General features: G+C 37.6%; 1 protein-coding gene across 1 annotated transcript in view; it reads right to left on the bottom strand.

Annotated features, from left to right (window-relative positions):
• Positions 1–26671, bottom strand: part of SYTL5 (synaptotagmin-like 5) — a 227752-nt gene that overhangs the window by 96404 nt on the left and 104677 nt on the right. Inside the window, exon 2 of the mRNA XM_011975413.1 lies at positions 1967–2443. Within this exon, the coding sequence (XP_011830803.1) occupies positions 1967–2085 (119 nt within the window). The 5' untranslated portion in view covers positions 2086–2443. The remainder of the gene's footprint in view (positions 1–1966; positions 2444–26671) is intronic.

Raw genomic sequence — 26671 nt, 5'->3', positions numbered from 1 at the left:
CCTGGCTATTTTTTGTATTTTTAGTAGAGACGGGGTTTCACCATGTTGGCCAGGCTGGTCTCAAACTCCTGACCTCAGGTGGTCCACCCTCCTCAGCCTCACAAAGCGCTGAGATTACAGATGTAAGCCACCATGCCTGGCCAAAAATTATTAATACAAGTTATTGATAATGACAGAAACAAATATTCTGAACAAAGTCCTATTCATTGTACTTTATTGTTTCTGGGCATCTGGTTATTAAATTGAACTTCAATGTTTCTGGGCATCTGGTTATTAAATTGTTTATTCCTATAGAAATAATATTTTTTTGGAGACAGAGTCTCACTCTGTCACCAGGCTGGAGTGCAGTGGCGAGATCTTGGCTCACTGCAATCTCCACCTCCTGGGTTCAAGTGATTCTCCTGCCTCAGCCTCCCGAGTAGCTGGGACTACAGGTGTGTGCCACCACACCCTGCTAATTTTTGTATTTTTAGTAGAGACGGGGTTTCAGCATGTTGGCTAGGATGGTCTCCATCTCCCGACCTCACGATCTGCCCACCTTGGCCTCCCAAAGTGCTGGGATTACAGGTGTGAGCCACCACTCCAGCCAGAAATGATTATTAATTCCCCTTAGAATGTCATCAATTCCTAGTTAATATGTCACCCCTATAAACAACATAATTCTTTTTGGCAGTGCATTGCACAAATTAGTTACTTTTCATGACTACTAATGTCAGAAATACTATTCATGATTTCTTTAAAATCATTAACTACATTTTGTTGCCACCTGAATTGTATGCATAGAAAAAGTGCAATAATTTTCATCAAAACTTTTGTTTCTTCAAGATTAGTTGAATATCTTGGAAAAATGGAAATGAAGCTTCTGGGCTCTTACCTGTGAAATAAACATAAATCAAGAATATTTAGATGTATTTCCATTTCTTAAGATCCTAGTGGCTTTAGGCACATTAAAGATTTTTTCAACATGTGAAGATAATCATATGACAAGTTTTCTCCTCAGGTAAAATAAACATAAGCTTCTGATTGCAACTTGGGGAGCCATACAAGACAAAAAACCTACACATTCTATAGTTGGCGGTGACTGAGGAGGGAACTCTGTTTCTGCTCCTTTTTTTCTGGGGTGACGTGTAATGACCAAATATATTTTAAAACAAAGACAGTACAGGCAGCAGCCAATCACAGTGGATCTTGTGCATGATCAGAACAATGATGTGACCAATTAGAGCAGGCGACGCAACCAATCAGAATTGATGCTGGCTGAAATAGTAGGTGAAGTCATACCCAGGAAACCAGCTAAATATGAGCTCTGCCTACAGTAGATATGAAACTCAGCTGTGCCCATATTATTCAACTTTCTTCACAAGAAACTTGTTTTTAAAAATTCAGTGGTTTCTGGGGTATGATGGGAACTTTTTACTCTCCAGGTCCCTTTCTTCTCCCAGCTGTCCTGGAGGCAAATCCCCAGTAAGACTGATCTGACAAAGGCATTACAAATAAATAATAGCTAACATTTATTGAACACTTAGGTGACAGGCACTACATATGTACAAACTTCCTTAATCTTTACAACAACCCTATGAGGTGGGTACTATTATTATCTTTGTTTTACCGACGAGGAAACCAAGGCACAGGGCAGTTGAGTAGCTTGCTCAAAGTCACACAACTAATACTTGCCAGAGCTGGTACTCAAACTTGGGTAGTCCTTCCTTTTAACTAAAAATTATGACTTTATTAGCAAATTAAGTGTTCTCATCAACACCATTTTATTAGCTAAATTTCATTTTCATGTCTGGCTAAATGGTGAAACACCAAAGTTTTCTGATATTTGGGCTACTGCTGAGAACTCATGAAGTTCCTAACTGACCTCTGTCCCCAGTGTGGTTGCACTTGGCCCATTTCTGATCCAAATTGCTTCAAACAAACAGAAAGCAGTCAAGGAGGACTGAAAAAATAAAAAGAATACTACCTTATTCTCTTGTCCTCCACTTTTTTCAAATATTCATCTCTCTTTAGGACGCCCAGGATCATTTCCTTCTCATGATCCAATAAAAATGACAGATTGATGAACTCTGAGTTCTTAGACATGGTATTTCAGCAGCAGCTCTCTGAGTAGCAGTGGTTGAATCTTCAAGAAGGTAAATTGATATCTACAACTAAGGTTCCCCCAACCAACTCAGAATCACTCAGTTGTTTGGTGTAAAGTGTGTTTTTTACAAGGTCTCTGCAGAATTGCTGATGGTAGTTAAGTATTCTTTCAGGCTATATGTAGAACAGCCTCCACTGGGATTACACTCCAAGAAACTCATTATAGTTTTAACTGTGAAATGTCTCCAAAGCCTTTGCTGTGGTGTACAGTCAGGCAGCAGCTGAATTTAACTAACGATGCTGAACATCAGTTCTTCAGAACAGGAATCAGATCCGCTGGGACAGAATGCAGAAAACACTAAGACGGTGGAGAAAAAAAAGAGGAGAGAAAAGTTTAATTAGGCTATTTTTCCCATAGCACTTGTAAAACTGCCTAATTTTGAAATTTTGCTGTATCTAACTCAAAAAACTATTTTTTAAAACAGTAAACATGCATTTTTTAAATCCTTATTTGGTGTTTTTTTAACCAGGAAGTGTTATTTGTATTTAGTTGATTCCTGGTTCTCTATGCAAATTCAGTTTTCTCCATTATAATTAGCTTCCTCTGCCAGCTGCATCACATCGCCACTCTTGCAGCTGACTGATGGGTGAATTGGGTCACCACTTTGGGACACTAAGTGCACAATCTGGACTGCCTATAACAGGTCAGGGCCTTTAAGTGGCTCCCTCCTTCTTTCTTCCTTCCCTTCCGAAACTAGGCCCATAGCATAGAAAGCCCTGCTGTTGAAACAAATATGAACCTCTGCTACATGCATCAACCTAAATAGATCTCACAAACACAGCTGAATAAAAAAATTAAGTTACAGGCTGGGTGTGGTGGCTCACGTCTGTAATCCCAACATTTTGGAAGGCCAAGGTGGGAGGATCTCTTGAGGCCAGGAGTTTGAGATCAGCCTGGGCAACATAGTGAGACCCATGTCTCTACAAAATATTTAAAAATTAGCTGGACATGGTGGCAGACACCTGTAGTCCCAGGTACTTGGAAGGCTAAGGCAGGAGGATCACTTGAGCCCAGGACTGTAGTGAGCTTTGAGATTGTGCCACTGCACTATAGCCTGGGCAAAAGAGTGAGACCCTGTCTCTTAAAAACCAAAAAAATTACGTTGTGCAAGAATTCATGAAAAAATGATAGCATATATATATATACACACACACATGAATTGTATAACTTGCAAATATATACATATATATAAAATTTGGAAACACATACATTCATAGTATAAATATAGGCAAATAAGGAAATTCAAGATCATGATTACCTCTGGGGGACACAGGTATTCAATTACAGGGGAGAACACAGGGGCTTCAATGCATTGGGTAATGTTTTACTCCCAAAATGAGTGCTTATATCTCCTGATGTACATGGTTGTTTGCGAATTATTCCAGGTACATAACATATATTGTAAAATAGATGTTTTAAAACTACCCCTTTGTCAACATAAAAAGTTCACCAGGCCCTGACTCTCATCCTAACTCTTGAGCACATTCTTTCATGGGTTTGTTACCTGGATTCTCTCTCTAAAACTGCTTAAGAATGATGACTTCTTGGGTAATCTACCTGATTTTTGTGATTGGGTATCATCCCATGATGCTGTCCCTTAGCTTCCCCCCAGAGCTATGAACTACAGTCTACCTGCAAGTTACACTTGGTTTGCTTGCCTCTAGTAAGGCTTCCAGGAATAACTAGATACATACTTAAAGGCTACTTTGGGGCTTCCCAGTAACCATAAGGTCAGGCTGACCCCTAAATCTCAGGAGATCTGAAAGGAGAGGATCTTGTCTAGATCCTTCTCAACTTCCACAAACCCCCATGTGTTTGTTCTATACAATGTACACCAAACCAGAACTTTGCTGAAATGACTCAGAACTGAACTGCTTCCTACAGACCTAGAGCCAACCCCCTCTTAAGAAGCTGCTCAGGTCAGTGCGTATTCTTTGGATTTGCTCTAGGTCTTCCCTCCATCTTGAAAGCTCTAGAGACAACAGGGCCCAGAGTGCTCCAAGGTTGAAAAGAAGAGGAAGCAATTAGTTTAGGACCAACCGGGCTTTTCAGAAAGGTTAATTGTTTGTTTTTTTGCATCACTGTCAACTACAGTCTCCGCAGAGAAAGAACACAGTTGTTTTTTTCCATCCCTTGTGTATCTCATCTGGTTTTGTGATGAAATGGAAAAAAAAAAAAAAGAAAACTCAGTGAATGACTATGTTATCATTACAGTCAGCATTCATTGAAGGCATATTTTGTGTTTAAAATGTCAGACTTAGACTGTACTCTGTGAATATTTTATAGAATCGTATTCAGAAATTATTCAAGGGGTTGGTAGCTATAAAAATGCTTGACCTGAAGCTTATAGGTATCCCTGCCTTGGGTTATAAATACAAATCTGCTCTCTAAAAATCCAAGAGTCTGGCCTGTGAAGAGAATGAAGGGAGGAAAGTAACACCATGGGTAGCATATGAAGGTGACAGAGAAGGTGAGAGATCAAGTAAGAATATAAGAGAAATAAAATTGCCCTGTGAGAGTGTAATTAACAAAATTAGGCCTAAATGAATTTTTATTCTTCTGTACCTGGACCAACAGACTAATATTATCTGAACTGGTATGTAAGTAGGTGGCTAAGGAGATCTGAAGTAGCCAAAACTCTATCAAGTTTTGATTAATCGGAAAAAGGAATTGTGAGGCTAGTCTTAAGCTGTAGTGAAAATCTGTACTTTGTGCTATAAATTTGTCTTTCTGTGTTGTTCTATAATGGAGAGGGGTACCTTAGGATAGAACACAGGCTTAGGACTCCTGTAAGCACGCTGTTCAAGCCGGCCCAGCAAACTGGTCAGTTAAAACTTTGCTGCAGGTCCCTAAAAAAAAGCAAAAACAAAAACAAAAAACTGGTAACGTTTCCCTCTCATCTTGTTTTATTTCCTTGGGAGCTTGACCTTTTAACTATGTGGCAGTACTTTCTCTTGGTCTCCACCTTCCAGAGAACAGGAACTTTGGAATTCATGTCATGGTTAGCACTAAAAATTATCTTGAAAAGTTAAAAGCCTTTGCAAGCTCAAAATTGGCTGCTCTAGGCTCCTTCTGGGAAGGGCAATGGAAACTGCCCAATGCTGTAGCTCAGCATCAGAGGCTTCACTGTTTTACAATGGTGGCCCAGGTTCAATTCCGGGATTAGGGAATGAGTCTTTTCCAGTTTGATATCTGTGTGACCTTTGCCATTTGTAGATTCTCTTCCCCTCCATGATGAACAACTTCCGGCTTCACTTCTTAAATTTTTCCTTTCTTTGAGCACCTGGGAGGTTTCCTTTGGTAAAGCTCAGAAGACAGGAATATTGGCCATTTGGCCTGGCTAAAGTTCAGGAAGAAGAGATTTAAAAGGACTTTTTAAAAAGAGTGCTATGGTTAAAAGTTAGCTTATTTTTAAGTGGATATTCAAGCTCTAACAGCATGAGACTCCTTGGGAAAAACAGAGGAGGCACCACAGACTGGGTTTTGGGAAAAACCCGTTTTCTTCATGAAACCCCAGGAATTGGAAGTGGATAGATTCCTTTAAAAATCTAAGGTTCTATTCTGTTTTGCATTGCATTATCCAATGTTTTTTACTTTTGGGGAGTCAGAAATTGCTTAGTATTATGAGATAACTTTGGTGTGTAATAACTAGGTAGGAAATATACTTTTGGGGAAGGCTAATGGCAGTTATTGGGGAATATGTGGCTTTTTGCATGTTTAGATCAGAGAAGCATGCTGTTGGCAACCTAGAAGGTTAAAAAAAAGTCCCCACCCACCACTGAGAGATAAGACTCCCATGGAGATGGGCTGATTCCCTCTTTTTGGGATTCAGGATCTGGCATAAAAATGGGATCGTTAATTTTGTATATCTGTTTTGCCTTCCAGCTGTGCCTGCAAGTTAAGCCCTAGAAACTGCATGCCTTAAAGAGAAACTTAGAAACTGGCAAATGAAAAGTCTTACAATTACTGAATCTTCTCCTGTATGTATATTTATGTGTTTTGTGTGTGTGTGTGAGATACGTTTAATATCTTTAATTAGTTTAAAAATAAGAGCTTAAATCAAATATTTTGTCAGAAAAGTAAGAAGTGTAATGCCTTTTAGTACATGTGACTTAAGTAATCTTTGGAAAATAAACAGAGTTTTAAAGATTATTGATAAAATAAACACATTTGGTCTAAATTTTACAGGTCAGATATTAAGTTTACTAAATGCTTTAAGGTCATAAATTGCTTCTTTGACTTTTGAAAATTGTTCAATTTACCTACTTTAGAGCATTAGATTCTAGATAAGACCTGGGGACATGTGGTGTTAGCCATGCCCCCTAGCTATGCTTGAAAAAGTCACATCTTATCTGTTGTCCTAGGCTCCATACCTAGTACATAATTAAAATCGCTTACTAACCAGGTTTTCCACCAAAAGTAAAAATTGCTAAAAGCTAACATTGTAATATGTTATTGAGACAACTGAAGAAACAGTTTTACATGCAAAGTGTGTAAAGAAACTGAAATGCATTTTTGGTAAAATATTATAAGAAGTCATAGTAATATGGATTTTTTTGCCTAAGAGTTTAAAGGATTGTTTGAAATTAGACACTCAAACACTTGAAGGTTTGAGTGAGCTGTGAAAGGCTTGTGACAAATTAATCTCGTAAAAGAAATTCTGTGTGTGAACATACTGGCTAAAGTTAAAGGGGTATTCAGTTTTTTTTATAAATTGAACACTGGAATAAAAGAACAGCTGGTTTTCCTTAGAGCACTAATCTGCTTTTTAACATAAATTTGTAAAGGGTTATAAAAGGTATAAGAATCTTACCTTAAGTCAAATATTAAAATTGGGTGGATATATCTATAAAGTTTTATTAAGGATAGGGTTTAACATTAATAGTACACTAATATAAAAATGACATTTGGCTTATTTGGTATAAAAATCATACAGGAAACATTGTCAACATTGCCACCAAGGTAATCAAATTTCTTTGTCAATCATGTTTTTTGACTGTGGCTGCCCTGAGAAATTTTTGTCATCCACCAACAGTTGTCTTATTTTAGTCCTATTTAAAAGGTGGTTTATAGTCAGCTAAAGGACTCTGACAGGTGTTCTTGAATGCAGGTTTCTGATAACGTTGGGGATTATGACATTAGAATAAATAAAAAAACTTTCAGGGCTCTCATGAAAAGCTGAAATGTTAATAAATATCAAGCAGGACAGGAGTTAACTGCATGGATTGAACTAATAGAAGACCAAAGTGATCTTTTGATTTTTTGCTTAAAACATTGCTGATCCTTTGTTTTGTTTTTCAGAGTCGAGACAACTTTTCTTTTGAGCTATTTCCAGCTTTTAACAGTCGAGTAAAGTATACTCTTGTGAACAAAATTTGGGGCATATTTGTTTCTCTCTACCTGACTTCTCCAGAATTGGAACCTATTTGTGAGTATTTTTAACTTACGGCAATATAGTTATTTGCATAAGCACAATAAGAATCTGTTTTCTTTTGCAACAGGACACAATTGGAGAAACTGGTTATTTTACCAAGGCTTTGACTGGAGTGGTGCATTTTCCTTTAAGGATTCAAACTTGACTTGCAGAGCTAATAAAAGCCCCTTGGGAAAACTGGCCTTATACCTTCTCTACACATTCCCTGTACAGGGTTTCTGACTTGTGGTAAGTAAAGAATGTCACTTTCTAATAGGTCCAGGAGCTGCAAGTTATCTTGGGACCTCAAGAGGAGAAGAATTGGCTGGGCACAGTGGCTCACGCCTGTAATCCCAGCATTTTGGGAGGCTGAGGTGGGCAGATCACAAGGTCAGGAGTTCGAGATCAACCTGGCGAACATAGTGAAACCCCCATCTCTACTAAAAATACAAAAAATTAGCAAGGCATGGTGGCAGGCACTAGTAATTCCAGATACTCAGGAAGGTGAGGCAGGAGAATATCTTGAACTCAAGAGGCAGAGGTTGCAGTTAGCCAAGATCACACCATTGCACTCCAGCCTGGGCAACAAAGTGAAACTCCATTTCAAAAAAAAAAGAAAAATTTATTCATAGATATTTGAGGATATAAACCCATGGCTGGGCTTGGCCTTTAAAAAAAGGTATTATTTGAGATTTCTCATGGAACAGAGTTCCATCAAAGCCAATTTAAAAAGCCTATATGAAAAATAATTATTCTTGCTGCACTTTATACAAATAATCAGGATAAGTATAAGACTAAGGATTATTTTGCAATCAAATCGGTCTTACCATGATTTGTCTTTAATACAAATGGAAAACTGGAGAGAGAAAAATTATGTTTCCAGAAGTATGGTACTCCTGTTATTAAACTCTAGTTCTCATCAGTTGTTTTTTTTGTTGTTGTTGTTGTTGTTTTTTTCTTGCAATTTAGACTGACCCTGCTTATTCCTGTGAACCAATTCGTGATGTCTGACTGCATCTCAAAAGAAACAAAAGGGATGTGTAATGTAAAAATATGGTTCAATATTCTAATTCTGGGCACATATTGAAATTGGCTAGTGACTCCATATCAGCTTGTTTCCAACAGTTGCCCAGTTCATGGAAAGCCTTCTAATTTAGTTTACTTGGGATAATTTTGCTTATCTTGCTTTACTGTTGTGGAATATATTGCTGTTGTACTCTTTGTGTAATAATGCAAAATAAGTTTACTGAAAATTTTCTTAAATTGAATACTTACTAATCTTCCAGATATCACATTTTGTCAGAACTCAAGAGTTATGAATGGCCCTCACGATACTGACACTTTCTGACTGAGCTCCTCTCTACCTTGAATACAAGAGACCCTAATAGTTAGGCAGGAATATCATCACCCCTGTTCAGCATGAAGAAGTTACAGAAGATGGATCTTCATTTCTCTGCAACCCTTAGGATTAAGGATTCTCTTGTAAAAGGGAAGGGGGAAATGTAAGAGGTGTTTGAATCAGAACAACGCCATCTTAAATAGGAGCTGGGTAAAGTGAGGCTGAAACCTACTGGGCTGCATTCCCAGATGGTTAAGTATTCTAAGTCACAGGATGAGACAGGAAGTCAGCACAAGATACAGGTCATAAAGACCTCGTTGATAAAACTGTTTGCAGTAAAGAAACTGCAAAACCAAGATGGTGATAAGAGTGACCTCTGGTCATCCTCACTGCTACACTCCCACCAGTGCCATGACAGTTTACAGACGCCATGGCAACATCAGGAAGTTACCCTGTATGGTCTAAAAAGGGGAGGCATGAATAATCCACCCCTTGTTTAGCATATAATCCAGAAATAAGCATAAAAATGGACAACCAACAGCCCTCGGGGCTGCTCAGCCTATGGAGTAGCCGTTCTTTTATTCCTTTACCTTCTTAATAAACTTGCTTTCACTGTACTCTATGGACTCACCTCCAATTCTTTCTTGTGTGAGATCCAAGAACCCTCTCTTGGGATCTGGATCAGGACCCCTTTCCAGTAACAGTTGGCTAAGGAGATCAGAAGTAGGCAAAACTCTATCAAGAAAATCAAGATGTTTTCTCCAGAAGGCAGCACTGGACTATGATTATAAATTTAGTAAGATAGAATGCATTTGATGATAACACAGTCCTTCCAGAGAAATACAGGGTGAAGAAAAGGAGACAGTGAACGAAAGCATAGACAAGGAAGATTTAAGGAGCTAGGTGATGACAGTGCCCATCCAGACTCCAACTAGAGAAAGGGAATGAAAATGAAAATAATTGTTTGTTCCCTGTAGCGCATGTTCCACACTAGGTGATGGAGCCTCATTCTGGGAAATTTTCATGCCATGAATCACTCAAATCATACAGCTAATTCCCCTTGCTCAATCTCACTTCCTCCCAGACACTTTTGATTATAAGTTGGCTTCCCATAGAGCTCTCCCTTGAGGAGTGAATGTTCTGGTCCTGTTTATGGAGTTCTCCATGTTTGGTTTAGTTTGAACCCATGTCAGATCTGTTTGCTGTGTGCTAACCAAATCAAATTTTTCAGCCTTTGCACTGAAGACCAGCATCTGGGCTGCAATGACTTCACCTGAGGATATATCATCATTGCGTATCTCTTTTCAGCTATCTCATACCTCACCTGGAGAATCCCTTACCCATTACACATTTTAATCAAGTAGAGAAAAAAATGAATAATTGATCCTCATTCTTTTAGTTAAATGTGGCTAGTAAACACTAGTCAGATTAGGAGAGTGAAATTCCTTTTTCTTTTATTCTTCAATTCCTAACTTAAACAGATCTCTCTCTTTAAATGTAGATGTAGATTTTTCCCTCTGTGGCCAGTAACCTTGTTGAACTATGCTAAGCTATTTAAAAAGGTGACAAGATGCTTTGTACGTCATTCTGTTGCATTTCAGCATAGATAACTTTGGACAAGTCATTAACTTCTGATTATCAAAAAGATGTGATAATCAAATATTCTCATAGCATCACAAAGGGACATAAGTTTAAAAAGCATCTGTTTTGAGTAACACACACTTAAAAATAATACGGGCCGATATTTGAATCAAAGGAAAGGGTATGTCTGAATATATCTCATTACTGTGTACTTGAAATGCAGCTTTAAATATAGAATATTTCTGAGAGTGCTCCTAGGATGAAATTAATAGAAATAAAGTTAATTTCCTGTTTGCCTGTCACCATGTGACAACACAAATTAGATGAGTTTTCAGCACACTTACAGACATGTTTAGGATGCTTAGAATACAAGCTAAATCACATATGCAAAATTCCCTTGAGGATGCCTTTCAAATAGAGGAGCAGTCATCCTGCAAGGCAGCTGTGATTGGATTACCACAAGTACAGCAGTCCACATGACTGTCAAAAGGTGAGAACTGCCACGCTGTGGATAGAGATAAAAGTAGTACTTTTACAACAAACCCCAAACTAAATGATTCAAGGATAGATGCTATGAAATTGCAGGCATTTCTTTGCAACAGAGCCATTTCTTCTCACACGGGCAATTCTGTGTGGTACATTACGTGGGAGTGCCATAGTCAAGATTTTTTAAAATTTCACAATGATATTGATTATCCAAATAACAATAGAGAGGCTAACGGTGCCATCAACTTCATACCAATGCTTCAAGAGCAGTATCCTCAGAATGCTCCAAATAATAACCACTAACACTTATTCAACTAATCCTTATGACTTCCTAATGAAAAAAATTGTTACTATTCCTATTTTATAGATGAGAAAACTGAGGCACAGAGATGTTAAGTAACTTGCCCAAGGTCAACTGGTAAGTAATTCAGAACAGTTTGGTTTCAGGGACCCTGCTTGTAACCACTACATTTGAGGCCACACATTGCCTTCATGGAACAACAATATCCCATGAGATGTTATTAGATATTCTGTGGAATTGTTAACAGTGCTGTATTAGTCCATTTTCATACTGCTATGAAGAAATACCTGAGACTGGGTAATTTATTTAAAAAAAAAAAAAGAGCTTTAATGGACTCACATTTCCATATGGCTGGGGAGGTCTCACAATCATGGTGGAAGACAAAGGAGGAGCAAAGGCACATCTTACATGGTGGCAGGCAAAAGAGCGAGTGCAGGGGAACTGCCCTTTATTAAACCATCAGATCTCATGAGACTTATTCACTATCACAAGAACAGCATGGGAAAACCTGTCCCCATGATTCAATTACCTCCCACCAGGTCCCTCTCACAACACATGGGGATTATGGGAGCTACAATTCAAGAGATTTGGGTGGGGACATAGCCAAACTATATCAAGTGATGTCATTCAACAAAAATTTTGGATACTTAGAGTTAAACCAAGTTAAATATTTTCTTTTTCTACAGAACTTCTCAGAGTCTTTAATGTCCATGTGAATTTTCACAGAACTCTCAGTTTGGAAAAAGGCAAAATGGCAAAAACTGCAATTACTTTTGCGCCAACCTAATATTTAAGATCATTGGTTATTTTCTTGGCATTGTGTATTTTGATATTTTTAAAGAGAAGACTACTTCTACCTTTAAAAATGCTGGCAAAGAGAAAGCCTTAATAAACATTTCAAAAGAGAAAGATTTGGAAAATAAGTTATAAGATACACTTACTTTATAGTGTAATTATCAATAGTAGAAATTTTGCAATAGTCTAAAGTTAGAAGCTGTTAGATTCTATTAGAGTTAGAAGTCTAGAAGCTGGAAAAGACAACATACCAATGTTCAATTTTAAAATGAGGCATTTAATATACATGGACATGGAAAATATCTTAAGTTATATTTTGAGCTGAAAATAGACAAGATAATTACACTTTTTAATGCAAATGCTTTTAAAACAATGCAGTAGATATATGCATGTATATAATAAATGTAAATGCATAATAAAAGGCACAGAATAATGCATATTGATCGTGAATCAGGTTGCATATGAAGATGAGAGTTGGATTGTTAGGGGTCAGAGAAGGGATGAACAGGGACTTATTTCCATATTGTTTATTATTTTGGATGTATTCATATAACCATATATTATTTTATGTCTTCAAAAAATTTTCAAGGACCAGTAAGGTGTGGTGACTGACTAGAGTAAGAAGCCAAAGAAAGAAAGAGGCCAAAAATAATGTTAAGAATTGAATCCTAGAAGAATACAGGTGACATTGCTAGGAACATGGAAGCTGAAAAATGTGCTGGCTTTTGTGGGAAATAATGGATTTGGGTTTCAGATATGCTGTGAATTGGGTGACACCACCATGGTTCATCAGCATCATAGTTTTGTGCCTCCAATCTGGCTCTTCTATGTGCAATTCCAAAATACAAATTGATAATTGTTGCTCTTATACTGAATACCCTTTGATGTCTTCCCTTTGCTTTTTAAGAGTTCAAGTTGCTTAATATGGTTTACAAAACCCTTCATGATTTGGCCCTTGCTTACCTCTCTCTAACGTATCTATCCTCTAATCACACTCAAAATTTCATTCCTCTAAAAAAGCCGTAATCTTCCTCACCTCCAGATCCTCCTATTTGTAAGACTCTGCCTGGAATACTTTCCCCATTTCTCCATCTTCCAATTCCTAAGTATCCACAGGGATCTGCTTAAATGGCTGACTCCTAGTTTAGCTTAGCTATCTATGATAAACTGAATCATGGCTCCCAGAGAAGTCCACGTCCTTATCCCCAGAACCTGTGAATATATTACCTTAGATGGCAAAACTTTGCAGATGTGATTATGCAAAAGATCTTGAGATGAAGAGATTAGCCTGGATTACATGGGTGATCCCAATGTAATCACAATGGTCCTTATAAGAGTGAGGTAGTAGAGTTAAAGTCAGAAAAGCAGGTGTGACGACACAAGCAGGGGCTGAGGTGATAGGCTTTGAAGTTGGAGGAATAGCCACTAGCCAAGGAATGCAGATGGCCTCTAGAAGCTGGAAAAGACAAGGAAAAAGATTCTCCTGCAGGCTCCAGAAGAAATGCAACCTGCTAACACCATGATTTTAGTCTCTCACGACTCATTTTGGACTTTTAACCTTCGGAACTCTAAGATAATACATTTGTGTTGTTTTAAGACAATATGTTTGTGGTGATTGGTTACAGCAGCAATTGGAAACTCATAGTATCTATTCAATACATTTTCATACTTCTCTTACAGTAACACTGTATCAGTTGGGATAGGCTAATACAGCATTATTCAAAGTGTGGGTTGCAGACCAGTGCAGATCTGTAAACTTACGGGTTTGCAATTATATAAGTAAAGAAATTGAGAATAAGCATTTAGAAATGTTTATAGCAATTTGACAGAGTAATTTTAAATCTGTTGCATCTAATGAAAATTTATACTTGAATGTTTATGTATTTCCTGTCTCATTTATCTGCTAATTTATTTAAATTGTATTTTACGAAAATACTATTCTATCCAGGTTGAAAATAAAAGTAACAAACAACCTGATCCTTCGCCACAGATATTTTGAGCAATACTGGGGTAGACTATGTTGTGACACAAATAACTTGCAAATTGCAACAGCTTGTAACAGCACAGGTTTATTTCATATTTCTTGGTCATGCTATGTATCCCTCAAGAATCCAGGCTGTTTAGGTAGCTACCATCTTGAACACTGCCAGTTGCCACACCAGAGGGAAAAAAGAGTTCTGAAAGGTCTCATTCTAGGAGTTAAATGTCCTGGCCTGGAAGTGAAAAGCATTATTTCTACTTACTACTTACAACTCCTTAAACAGAACTGGTGGTCACTTAGCCCTACCCAGTTACAAGGGGGCCAGTAAATGGTATCCTACCATCTGCCTACAAGAGGAAGAAATCATAAATATTTGGTGAACAATGCTAAGGACTATGCCAAGCACTCATCATGCTGATTTAAAATGCTGATTTTAACCAACATGCATTGGTTTTCCCTGCTAGTGTCTCAGCTCTGTGGGATATCTCATTTTGTCTTGATCAGCCCTGTATTCTTAACACCTCACAGCTCCTGGCACCATAGTAGGTATTTGAAAATATTGCCAAATGAATAAATTAATGAATTCAATGCAAAATACAACATTTGAGAAGTGGTGCTTAAAATGGAAATTGAAATATAGCCCCTCACCACAAGGCCTGACAAGCAAAACTAAACACTCCTCAAAGGGCTTCTGCAATACTTGCATACATCTCTTTGTTTGCAGGAGAGATTCATAAATATTGTTGGCAACAGTTGGTCCCTTAGATCATCAATGACAACTATAGGCTCTTCACCTAAAAAATATACACATACATTCTAACGACAAAGGGAGGTAATTTCAGGGGTTTATAAACTGTGGTCACCCGAGGGCTCATGGTCCACAGGGTAAGCACTGCTAATACAACATCTTCAGAATAAAAGACTGACTTTGTGGACTCTCTCAGAGTTGGTGTTGGAGAAAGTGTGGGGTAAGGGAAAGGGTGTGGGCTTTGGAAACTAATGCAATTAAAATTCTACTCCCTGAGAGAATACCATAGACGTGCTACTTTGTCTTTGCATCTCAGTTTATCCATCTGTTAAATGGGCATATTAATATCTACTTCCTGGGTTTGAAGTGAATATTAAAATGAGTTAATGTATAAAAAGTGTCTAGCACAATGCCTGGCACATAACAGATGCTCAGAAAATTTAGACCCCTCCATCCTTTCTATTCTTACTGAAGTTAAGCAATACGTCGTTAAAATGCATCAGTCCAATACAAACCTCCATTCCCTTTGATTCACAAAATACCCAGAGGTCTCTGGCTTCCTAGACTTTCTATTAATAATTTATAAATCTTAACAATTTCTTAGAAACATCATAATTTTTAATTAATACAATTATTAATAATACTAATATTCTTTTTATGTGTGATGGCATGCTTGAAGGTTCACAACACAAAGGCAGTGAAAAGAAAACTCAGGATACAAAATTACTTATGCAGTGTGGTCCCAATTATATTAAAAGAAATATATATATATATACACACACACACACACACACACACACACATATATGTATTATAGAAGAAAAAATGAGAAAAATAAGCCAAAATATTAAGTCTATTTCTGGATAGTTATAAGTGTTTGTAATATCTTCTTTATAATTTTAATTTATTTATATGTTTTTACAATGAATACATGTTACATATAAAATCAGTTTAAAAACACAGCAAATGGCATTTCTGTCAAAAATATCTTATAGCCATATTACCTCTGCTTCATATGTCATGATACACAATGCATATATTCACTGATTATCAATAATTATCATGCTAGACTACTGAATAGGAAAAGAACAGTATGAGTGCCATATAGTTTTGAAGTTAATAAATCTAGTTCTTAAAGTAATGTTTAATTCACAAAGACATGTTTAGTCTGAAGAAAATATAAAACCAAAGAACAGATAGAATGAGTTATAGAGCTTACAAATGTTCATGCAGTAAACATGTATAAAACCATGTGTCAGAAACTATGTTGGGCCAGGCACAGTGGCTCAGGTCTGTAATCCAGCTCTTTGGGAGGCCGAAGCAGGTGGATCACCTGAGTTTAGGAGTTTGAAACTAGCCTGGGCAATATAGTGAGATCTCATCTCTGCTATAAATACAAAAGTTAGTTGGGCATAGTGGCACGCACCTGTAGTCCCAGCTACTTGGGAGGCTGAGTAGCTACTTGATCCTGGGAGGTGGAGGGTGCAGTGAGCCAAGATCACATCACTGCACTCCAGCCTAGGCAACAGAGTGAGACTTTGTCTCAAACAAACAAACAAACAAAAAACAGAAAAAGAAACTATGCTAGATCTAGGGGACACATTCATGGAGAATGCATAGGTTCTGTTTTCAAGGGATTTCTCTCTATTTTCTATTATTTTCTGGTGGAGACAAACATAAACATAATAAAATCACGGTTTCATAAATCCCAATTTTGGCTTCGAGAACATAAAGGAAAAAACAATTAGGAAAAAAAAAGTGGTCATTCTAGGTTGTAAAGACAGCAAATGTGAAAAAGTCATAAGAACACAAAACTAGTCCAGAAGAAATAGTGACTAACTCCAGGTCTGGGGTCTGGGTTAATATTGGAAAGCTAAGAGAAAGGGGGATGTCAGAGTGGGAGGAATTTGGCATCCAAAGAATATGGACTTTATCCAGTGTTTTTCAAACTGTATCTTCAGGAATGTTTTCTTACGAAACACAGCGAAAGAGGCTGAGTGGCCAAGCCTGTGGCGCCGATGCCTGCTTCAAACAGAGCAGCTCCGTTTTCATCTGTCCTATAAGTTGGATTTCCTGGTAGGATTTTACTTGAAGAAAGAATTCCATGACCTTAAGAAGCCTGAAAACTGTTCTCATGCCATCAAGCTGTTGAATGCTTTAAAGCCAAGGAATAGCACAATCGTATTTGAATTTTAGATTTGTTTTTTGAAAGACCAGCACTCAGTGACTGGATGAAAGAGAGGGGAAAGGTCAGGTAGACAAAATGAGGAGGCTCCTGCAGGAGTGCCAGGGAGAGATTAGGAACTAAAGTTGTGATAGTGGGAAGGGAAATAAGAGTCATTTTTGAGATGTTTTAGAATAATCTCAATAAGATCCAGTGACCTTCTAGATGTGGGTGGTATGGAAGAGAAAAGAGAGCGACTCTGAGGTTTGCACCATGGGGAACTGCAAAGTTTCTTAAATTTTAGTCTGCATAAGAATACCTAAGTAGATTGTTACAAATAGATTTCTGGGTGTCTATCTCCAGAGAGCCTGATTCAGTACCACTGGGATAAAGCCTAGAAATGTTGATGATAATACTGTTCACAGTGATGGAGAGTACAAGACAAAAAAAGCTGAAAGAGAAAAAAAATAATTAATTGCAATTTAGATATGTTGAGGTCCAGGTACTTAGGATGCAACAACAAAGACCTGTCCAGAAGGGCATTTAGAATAGGAAACTTCCAATAGACTGTTTATAGTTTATCAGATGTCTATACTAGAGGTATTTAATTGGGAATCATTGGTGCCTAGATGGTGGATGGTGGCTGATGCCATGCAAGCAAGCGAGATTTCCAGGAAGAGAAGCGAAAGGGGCAAAAGATAGAATCATGAGAAGCAACAATATTTAAAGAATGGACAGAGTGTGGCAGGCCAGGACTCACTAACGCAGGCCTCCGTAACAACTGTTTCAGCACTGACTGAGTGGTGAAGTTAAATATTAAAAGCTGATAGAGCCAGTGCCCTTACACAAAGGCTGGAAGGTAACAAAAGCCCACCAAGAGTTTTGCCCAGGCCTTTCCTGGGCCTTGAAGCATGGCAAGATAATGAAGGAATTCTTAACAGGACCCTTTTAGGATTAAACAAACTTTATTGGCGGGCTGAAGAAGCTCCCCAGACCTCCACAAACAAGTTTATTGGGGGTCTGAAGGAACACCCCAGATCTCTATGATTTAGCAGGAGACAAGATAAGGGTAATCACCCCTGGCACATGGACCCATTTAGATGAAGTAAATTTACTGAGGCTCCAGAGGAAGGTCTTCAGGACTCAGAAGAAGTAAATCACTTCTTCTAATCTAAGTTTTTTGACTTTGTAATTTTGAGTTGTACTGGAGATATTTTTCAGCTGTACTCGGTTACAGAAATAAACTTCCTTCTTTCCCAGCTTATCTGAATCTCGTTATTGGACCATGAGAATAAGCAGCCTGGTCTTCGGTTTGGTCCAGGAACAAGAGGAATAAATGAGATGATGAAAGAGACTGAAGAGGGATGATCAACAGAATGGGAGGAGCAGTTAGTTAAGTCTAATGAACCGGGAGTCAAGTATATCACACAGAGTCAATGATGTAGGTCATTGCTAAGTTCAGATTTCAACTAAACAATCAAGTAAACTGTTAACACCTCCAGCTGCAAGAAGTGTCACACTAAACCCAGAATCTCTGAAAAAGGCACCATATCAATACATTCAGCCTATCCAGTGTTATATTACATCTTCCTTGGCCTAACGTTCTGGGTTTCTAATGATATAAATTAGTAAATCCTGGAATTATTTTGGTGTATAATCTAATTCCATCCAGGTCAGACTTTGTACTTGTTCCCCTGGAGCATGCTGAAAGCTGACCACAGTTGTGGGCCTTGTGGTAATGGGGATTGGTTGGAAGAAGGAAGTGGGTTTTGAGAATGGGTAACCTCTCGCGTCAAAAAATGACAACGATAAAAAAATTGGCTGAAAAATTAACCATTAGTTAGGAGATCTAAAGTTGTCATAGACTAAGACATAAGGAAAAAATAGTTCAAGATGGATGTCTGAGAGGATGCTCTGCAATAGAGGCTTGTGGTGCAGGAGACCACCTGAAACATGGAGAATTTTGAAGTCATGCATATTCAGGCATTAACATAGCATAGATCATTTTTGTAGGATTCAAAGTGAGTTAGTGTTGGAAAATAAGCAGAAATGCCTTCATATATGAAGGCATATGAAATGCATGGTCAGACAGCTCTTGAAAGTTCAGTGCTCTGAACAAACACCTTAATGTAAGTAGCTTGAAGGTGAGTGTAAGAAGATACAATATTCTACCTGTAAGTTTGGTGAACCACCATCCAATCCCAATTAACCAAGCTCTCTATATGGATTGCAGATTACTCTTACGGAATCTTGCGTCCAAGATCATAGAGACGTGACCTAACTGAAAAGGCACGAAGGTCTTTTGTGGACACCCACCCATGCTATCACCCAGGAGAGTAGTGTGAAGCTCTAGGGAGATGTATTTTTAAACTAAACATGAAGTTGACCCTCATCTGCCCAGATCTCTCCTCTAGAGGAGGAGTTAAACATAAACTTAGCCAGCTTGCTGCCCCTTATACTCGGTTAGGATTCCTATAAGTCTGATTGATAATATGTCTGCCACATGTAGCAAGGAGCTGTGGAGAGTAAGATGAACAACATTCTGCTCCTTAAAGGTGGCCTTCCCCCATGGTCTATATTAGAGGTTGGCAAACTTCTATTAAGGAACAATGAGTAAATATTTTAGATGTTTTGTGCCAAGAGCCAAAACCATAGCTTTTTTGTGGATAATTATGCATCAATCAAGAAAATAAATGTCTACCAATGTTTTACCGATGACATTAAAAATATAACAATAATAATTGAGTACAGTTATTTCGTAGCGTAACTCTACTAAAGAGAAGAATGGAATTTTATGGCACATAACATCTAACTTAAAGTGAGCATTAAAATTAATGATAGTAGGTCTAGTCCATTCCAGACCTACTGAATTTGAATCTAAATTTTAACAAGGTCCCCCAGTGATTTGTACCTTAAAGTTCAAGGCCATTCTGGTCTAGAGTTTCTTAATACTTTTTTGGCTTATATTTTTTATCACTTTAGAGAAGATAGTGAAAGCTGTGGATCCTAGAAAAAGTTCACAAATCATTTGAAGTTCATTCAGGACTCCTACAAGGTCTGTGGCTTTGAGGTTAAGACCCCAAGGATTCTGTTGACACGCCCACCCAGGACAAAAGTGTTCTGAAATTAGATTGTGGTGATGGTTAAACGCACTCTGAATAGACTAGAAAAAATAAAAAACCATTGAATTGTACACTTCAAATGGGTGAATTGTATAGTATGTACATTATATCTCATAAAAGCTGCTTTTCAAAAAAATAGCATCTCTGAGTTTGTGTTCTATGGGTTTCGTTTTTTTTTTTTTAACGTCTTATGGGGTTCCAATGGACACCTCAAGTGGAGAATTGCAAAGAGTCAGGTTTGGATTCAGGAAGCTCTGAGTTCAAATCCCAGCTTTGGCACTTACTATGTTACAGAAACTAAGTTACTTAACCTCTCTGAACCTCAGTTTCTTTTCATACAGGGTGGAGATAATAATAGAACTAACTTCACGGCGTTTTGAGGAGGATCAAAAGGAACTTCTAATGCAAAATTCCTGGAAGATTCCTTGTCACATTTGATATCTGGGATTCCTCAGATATCAAATGCAAAACCAAAAAATAATTATGTGCTTCGCATTATTCAAGTCACAATTAATCACACATGTCATATTATCCATGTTGTACTATATTTTCCACTTAAATGTATATTTTCTGCTCCTTTGTTATACTTGTCTTAATGCTTTTTCCTTATGGGTCATGGTAATAATGGTAGTGAACACTCAGCACTTATATACAAGTTTCAGGCCCTGTTAAGAATTCTTGGTTTATACATACGAACAGTTCAATCTTTACATTGTGAAAGGAAAATAAATCTCTGGACCTCAAAATCCCTAAGCTGAAGGGAAAAGTCAAGCTGGGAACTTCACTGGGCAAGCCCACCTCCCATTCTATTCCTAAATAAGATACCTACAAAGATAAAAAAAGCTACATACCTTCCTCACAATTTTCTCACAGGGAAATATCTTGTGGACAAAGGACAGAGAGAACTCAAAGTCATCCCTCTGTCACAGGAGACAAATGCGTATCTGATTGCTTCCTTTGCCCTATTTTTTCACTAAGGCAGACCAAGGCATAAGTGACTATTCCTGTAAATTGTACTTATCAAAATCTCAAAAGAATGCAACCATTTGTCTCTTCTCTACCTATGACCTGGAAGCCCCCTCCCTACTTAGAGTTGTCCCGCCTTTCTTGACTGAACCAATGTTCATCTTACCTATACTGATTGATGTCTCTTGCCTCCCTAAAATGTGTAAAACCAAGCTGTGTCCCAATCACCTTGGGCACATGTCGTCAGGACCTCCTGAGGCTGTGTCACGGGCGCATCCATAACTTTGGCAAAATAAACTTTGTAAATCGATTGAGACCTGTCTCAGATACCTTTTGGTTTACAACATCAATCATTTGATTTAGATACTTTCACTATTCCCGTATTACAGGTAGGAAAACCAAGGCAGAGGGAGATTAAATAACTTGTCCAATGTTAACACAACTTGTAAGTGGTGAAGCTAGATTCTGACTAAGGGGTCTGACTCTATTGACTGTGTTCTTGACCACTATAATATACTGTAGAATTAAATATACATACATATAATATATATGTACACACACAATATTATATATAACATAATATACAACATAACACATAGAGGTGTGTGTGTGTTTAATTTTGTGTTGGTCAAATTTATACCAGTGCCCAGCACTCCCAAAAGAGTTTTATTATATGACAGTGTAAAGAGGATGTAGGATACAATATCAGAGCAGATTGCCCTGACTAAAGAAAGAAATAAAAGCTGCAGCAGTGGTCAGAGTGTGGAGAGGGTAGAGAGGGAAATGAGATAGGGGAGGGCCTGATGCTATCTGGCTTCTGTGAGCAGGAATAGGGGGAGCTAAGCTAGGAGAGGAGGAGTTGGTGGTGGTTGAGGGACTAGGAGGACTGAGGGGGCCAGTAGATCTAGGGACGTTGAGTAATGATGAGGGGCCCAAAGAATGCAGGGTCCCCTTAAGAAAAGATCATGGAGAGGAAACCAATCAGTGAGATGCTGGAGACGGGGTGAGGTCAGTGACAGGTTCACAGATACCAGTATAGATTGGGTGAGTCTGAGAATCGGGAAGAAAGGTAAAAATTGGTGCAGCAGGAAAAAATATCCCATGAAGATGCTTTTGAAAGTTACTTAAGCTGACCAAAGTGACTCTGGTACAGAGCAGGAACTCTGGTTTAAATCTTGGCTCTAACATTTCTGAGAAACATGACTGAACCTCTGTATGCCTTGGTTACACAGAAAACACTTGAATAGTTCTTGAGTCATGGTAAATCCTCAGAAAGTGTGAGCCTTTGCCATTATTATTAGGAGCAGTACTGAACCTACATTTCATGTTTGCTGACCCAGGTTCAATATTTTTCCCAGTATAAACAGTGAAAGATTATCACTAGATGTTATTCTCATTGTTCAGGAACCTACTGTATAGGTCTGACTTGAGCCAATATTTAGTTATATCCTATTGTGCTTAAGTATAAAGCCAGACATATGACTATTATTCACAAGAACAATAATCAGATGGGAATTCACTTGAAAGAAAATCAATAGCTGTTTGGTTGCTGTGTATAACTGATTTAGAAATAACCTTCCTGTGTTTGGAGTTCAAACTCTGTAACAGTCAACAAAAGTAATTAGATGGCAACTGTGAGTAGTTCAAAGCAAGTTAAATTCTTCCTTCTTGAACATGGCTAATGCAAACAGGACATCCCAATCTATATTTTTTCCATATTACTGTCTGGACTTCCTTGTAGTTAAGATCAATAGTATTCTCCCTGTGCTGGTCTCTCAATTAGTGGGAAGTGATTCTTCATCACAAAACGTTTTTTTAGTAATATCTAGTTCTAGTCAAAATACGCAACTTAAAAATTACACATTTGTTTGTGGCCACAGACATCTTTGGATATACCATTATCTGTTGAAAGTTGGGAAAAATGCCTATTTTGCAATAGGCTCTTACTACTTTGTTTGAAAATTGATCTTTGATATAATGTCACTTGATTTAATGAAATCAATTTCAAAAATTTTAATCATATACTGATTTTAATGTAAGTTCACACAAGGGACTGAAGACTATTGTTGTACATAAATAGCTCTTAGGGGGATATATTAATGGATTTGTCTATACTCTGCTGTTTGTATTAAGTAAACCTGTTTGATATGATCGCTCTTGTTCTCTGTTTACCAAGTGGGCTGTTGCTGAACTTTCGTTTTTATAATCCAGATAAAAGTATATTTGGATTTAAAGTTTATATTTGAACCTAGAACATCATTATCTGATGGCTACTTTCCAAGTTTGATTTCTCTATTGCACACCCCCACCTCCCACCCCAACTCAACTATATTTTCTGGAAAAGTCTACCACTTCCATTCTTAGTAAACATTGTCAATGTTAAATGGTTGTTTAAATTATATTATTTGGTCTTGAGGATTTTACTTGCTTTACAATGATATGTATCTTATAGTTGTTTTGTATTCATTTTCTTGGTTTCCCTCCAAGTCCTGATATTCTCTCGGAAATATTTTTTGACTGCACAACACCAAAACAAAAATGCTACTGAAGTCTATTTACATGAACCAGATGTGTTCTTATTCATTTAAATGAATCAGACATGTTCTTATTGTAGGAACAGAGTGTTTCCTGGCATTCTGTTAGAAAGATTAAATCAAATTAGCCTGGATAAGTCAACTGTTACAAAAATTGGAAACTGCTAAATTAAACTTTAACAAGAGTTACAAGTGGCACTGGGCCTTCTTGGAAATGAAAAAAGTTATTAAGTGTTCGGTGAAGGTAAATTTGATTTTAATATTCTTATTCGGTGAAGAAGAAAATGAACTAAAAGTCTATTAAGTTATTTTTGTAGCTAACGCTTAGAGAAAAGTAAAAAAAAAAAAAAAAAAAAAGTCCCATTAAACTATGGAGAGAGAACATTTAAATGAACAAGAAGTAGTTAAAATAGGAAATAGAAAACAAACATAGCAACTCCAAAAATTGAGCCTGAACTTTTGAAATAGTTAGCAAAGACAAAGATGGAAACTCATACATACCCTAGAAAATATCCACACGGGTAGCAGCAGCAGTTAAGTACATGGGTACAACATCAGTTAAGTACAGGGCAAAGCAGTATAATATACTCTCTAGGAAACAGAGGGCATCAGTATTTGAGACCTTTGTTTGATGTTCAGATACAGAATAATGGATGAGAAAAACCAGACTCTTCTTGCACAGCATTACTGGACACTGGATTACTTAGTGTAAATCTTATGTAAGTAATTTTTATCAATTATGAAAAATATGAAACATTTATTACCACTTCTCAAGGAAAACTGGAGATGCAACACGTAACAGCAGTCTAGGACTCCAGAGCATGCCCTCTTAACCAGATTCTAAAACACAGAGTTGCTGATATGATAGCACTCAGTGGTTGAGAAAATTGGCTCTGGTGCTGGGCTGCTTGGGTTTGAAATCTGGTCCAATTACCAATTAACCTCTGTGATCCTCAGTTTATTCTTATGTAAATGGTAGTGGCGATGATGTTGATGATGATGATGTTTATCTCATGAGGTTCTTGTGAAGATTAAATGAGTTAAAAAATGTAAGGCACTTAGAACAACCCTTAGAATATTCTAAGTAGTATTATTATTATTTTTCTTTCTGACATGAAACAATCAAACAAACTAATCTCCAAGTGTATTAGTAAAAATACACACTCTAGGCAATAATCCTATAAATTGTGAGGAATGACATTTCTAAGGGCCCTTGTCCTCTGAAATGCAATAAGCGTATGCTTGTTAAAGAGAGGGATTTCTAGAATGTAGAGGACAGTTGAGTCAGCTTTCTCAACATTTGGACATTTAATTGGATACTGACATTTTGATTTCATGATATACTGACATATTTCACAACACAAAAGGGCAACAAAAAGAAAATGTGTCTGAAAGACTGTTATCCCCATTTTTGTGCCCCAAATGGTCGCTCAGAACGATCATACCTCCATCATTTGCTCAGTTCTGTCCCAAATGGCAAGATCTATCTTTTATTTTTTTAGTCTGAATCATGAGGGATTCATCTAGGTACATGTGTCCAGTCTGTAGCTCTGTGCTTGCATCCTTGCTGTACCTAATCCTCATCTGGTGGCTCAGTTCTAATACCTGGCTTTCACCTCGTAACCACACTTAGCCTCATAGACCCCCACTACTCCTTACACATTTGCAGAGCACTTACTATGAGCTAGGCACTATTTTAAGTATTTTACATTTACTAACCCTTCTAATCCTGCATCACTACTATCAGTAGAAACTATTGTTATCTCCAATTGACAGTGAGGAAACTCAGGAACAGGAAAGCTAACTAAGTTTTCTCAATTTCATGCAGCTGGTAAGTAGCAGAGCTGAGATTCAAACTCAAGTCATCTGACCGCAGAGTCAACACTCTTGTCCCCAGGGCAATATTGTGTCAATAGTGAAGACCTGGGGCTCTGGTCTCTGCTCCTGAGTTATTCTTCCAGCAACAAATCTTACTTTAATATCTGTATAGTGCTTCATATTTCAAAATGATTTCATTTCCATGACCATATTTGTTCCTGTGGCCACTATATGAGATAGGATGAGTCTGAGGAAACTGTGGTTCACAAGAGTACACAGGGGGCAGTGAATGGTAGAATCAAAACTTAAACCTGGCTCTTTGGCTACATTCTTTTTACTACCCCCATCATTCTGGGGCTTAGAAAACGAAGATATCCATGAGGTGTGGACTTTCTGATGGAGATGGGGCCTGACCAAAACCTTGAATTGTAGGTAGCTCTTAGACTGAGGGAAAAAAGGATGAGGAAATAGAGAATAAAAGAAAAAAATAATAGAAAAAGGAGATGAGAGAGGATGGCTTCTAGATACATTATAATTAAATAAATGAACGGACTTGGTAGTGGTTCGGATATCGAGAGCAAAGGAAAAGTTAGAAGCAAAATTGACTCCAAGGTTTCAAATGTGAGAAACGAGGAGACCGTTAATGCCATTCACAGAAACAATTGAAAAGAAAGGGGAAGTGGTTTGACATAAAGCTGTGAGTTTGGCTATAATCATGATGAATATCGAGTGATCTTTGGACATACAGTGGGAAAATGTATAGCAGATGGAAAAGATAAGATGTGGAAATGGATGTCTTAGAGGTATCCACTTAGAGGTGATATTTAAAACTAAGGGTTGATAAGAAGTTACAGAGAAAGGAAAAACGTAATAGGTTATAGGCTAAATAAATGCTAAACCTTTGAGGGAAACCCAAACTTAAGGAAGAGAAAATGAAAAATAGACAAGAGGGGAAGTGGTAGAAAAGTAGTTGAATAAATAGTATAGAGTCATGGACAACAAGGAAAGAGAAAATTTAAGAACTAGGAATTGATCATGTGTGTCACATACAGTCAAGGGAATTAATAAGATGAGAATTTGGAAAAGTATTCCTTATAGCCCTTATCACACTTGTAATGAAGTATTTGGGTGAGTTAACGTCTTTCCTAACTAGACTGGAGGTACATAAAGGCAGACTTAAGTGTTCCCTGCTGTAACTTCAGTGCTCAGCAATGCCTGATGCATATGTGTCACTAAATAAATATTTATTGAATGGATGAATGAATAAATAAATAAAT

The sequence above is a fragment of the Mandrillus leucophaeus genome, unplaced genomic scaffold (assembly GCF_000951045.1).
Source record: "Mandrillus leucophaeus isolate KB7577 unplaced genomic scaffold, Mleu.le_1.0 Scaffold1553, whole genome shotgun sequence".
Taxonomy (NCBI): domain Eukaryota; kingdom Metazoa; phylum Chordata; class Mammalia; order Primates; family Cercopithecidae; genus Mandrillus; species Mandrillus leucophaeus.
This window is presented reverse-complemented; position numbering and strand designations above follow the sequence as displayed.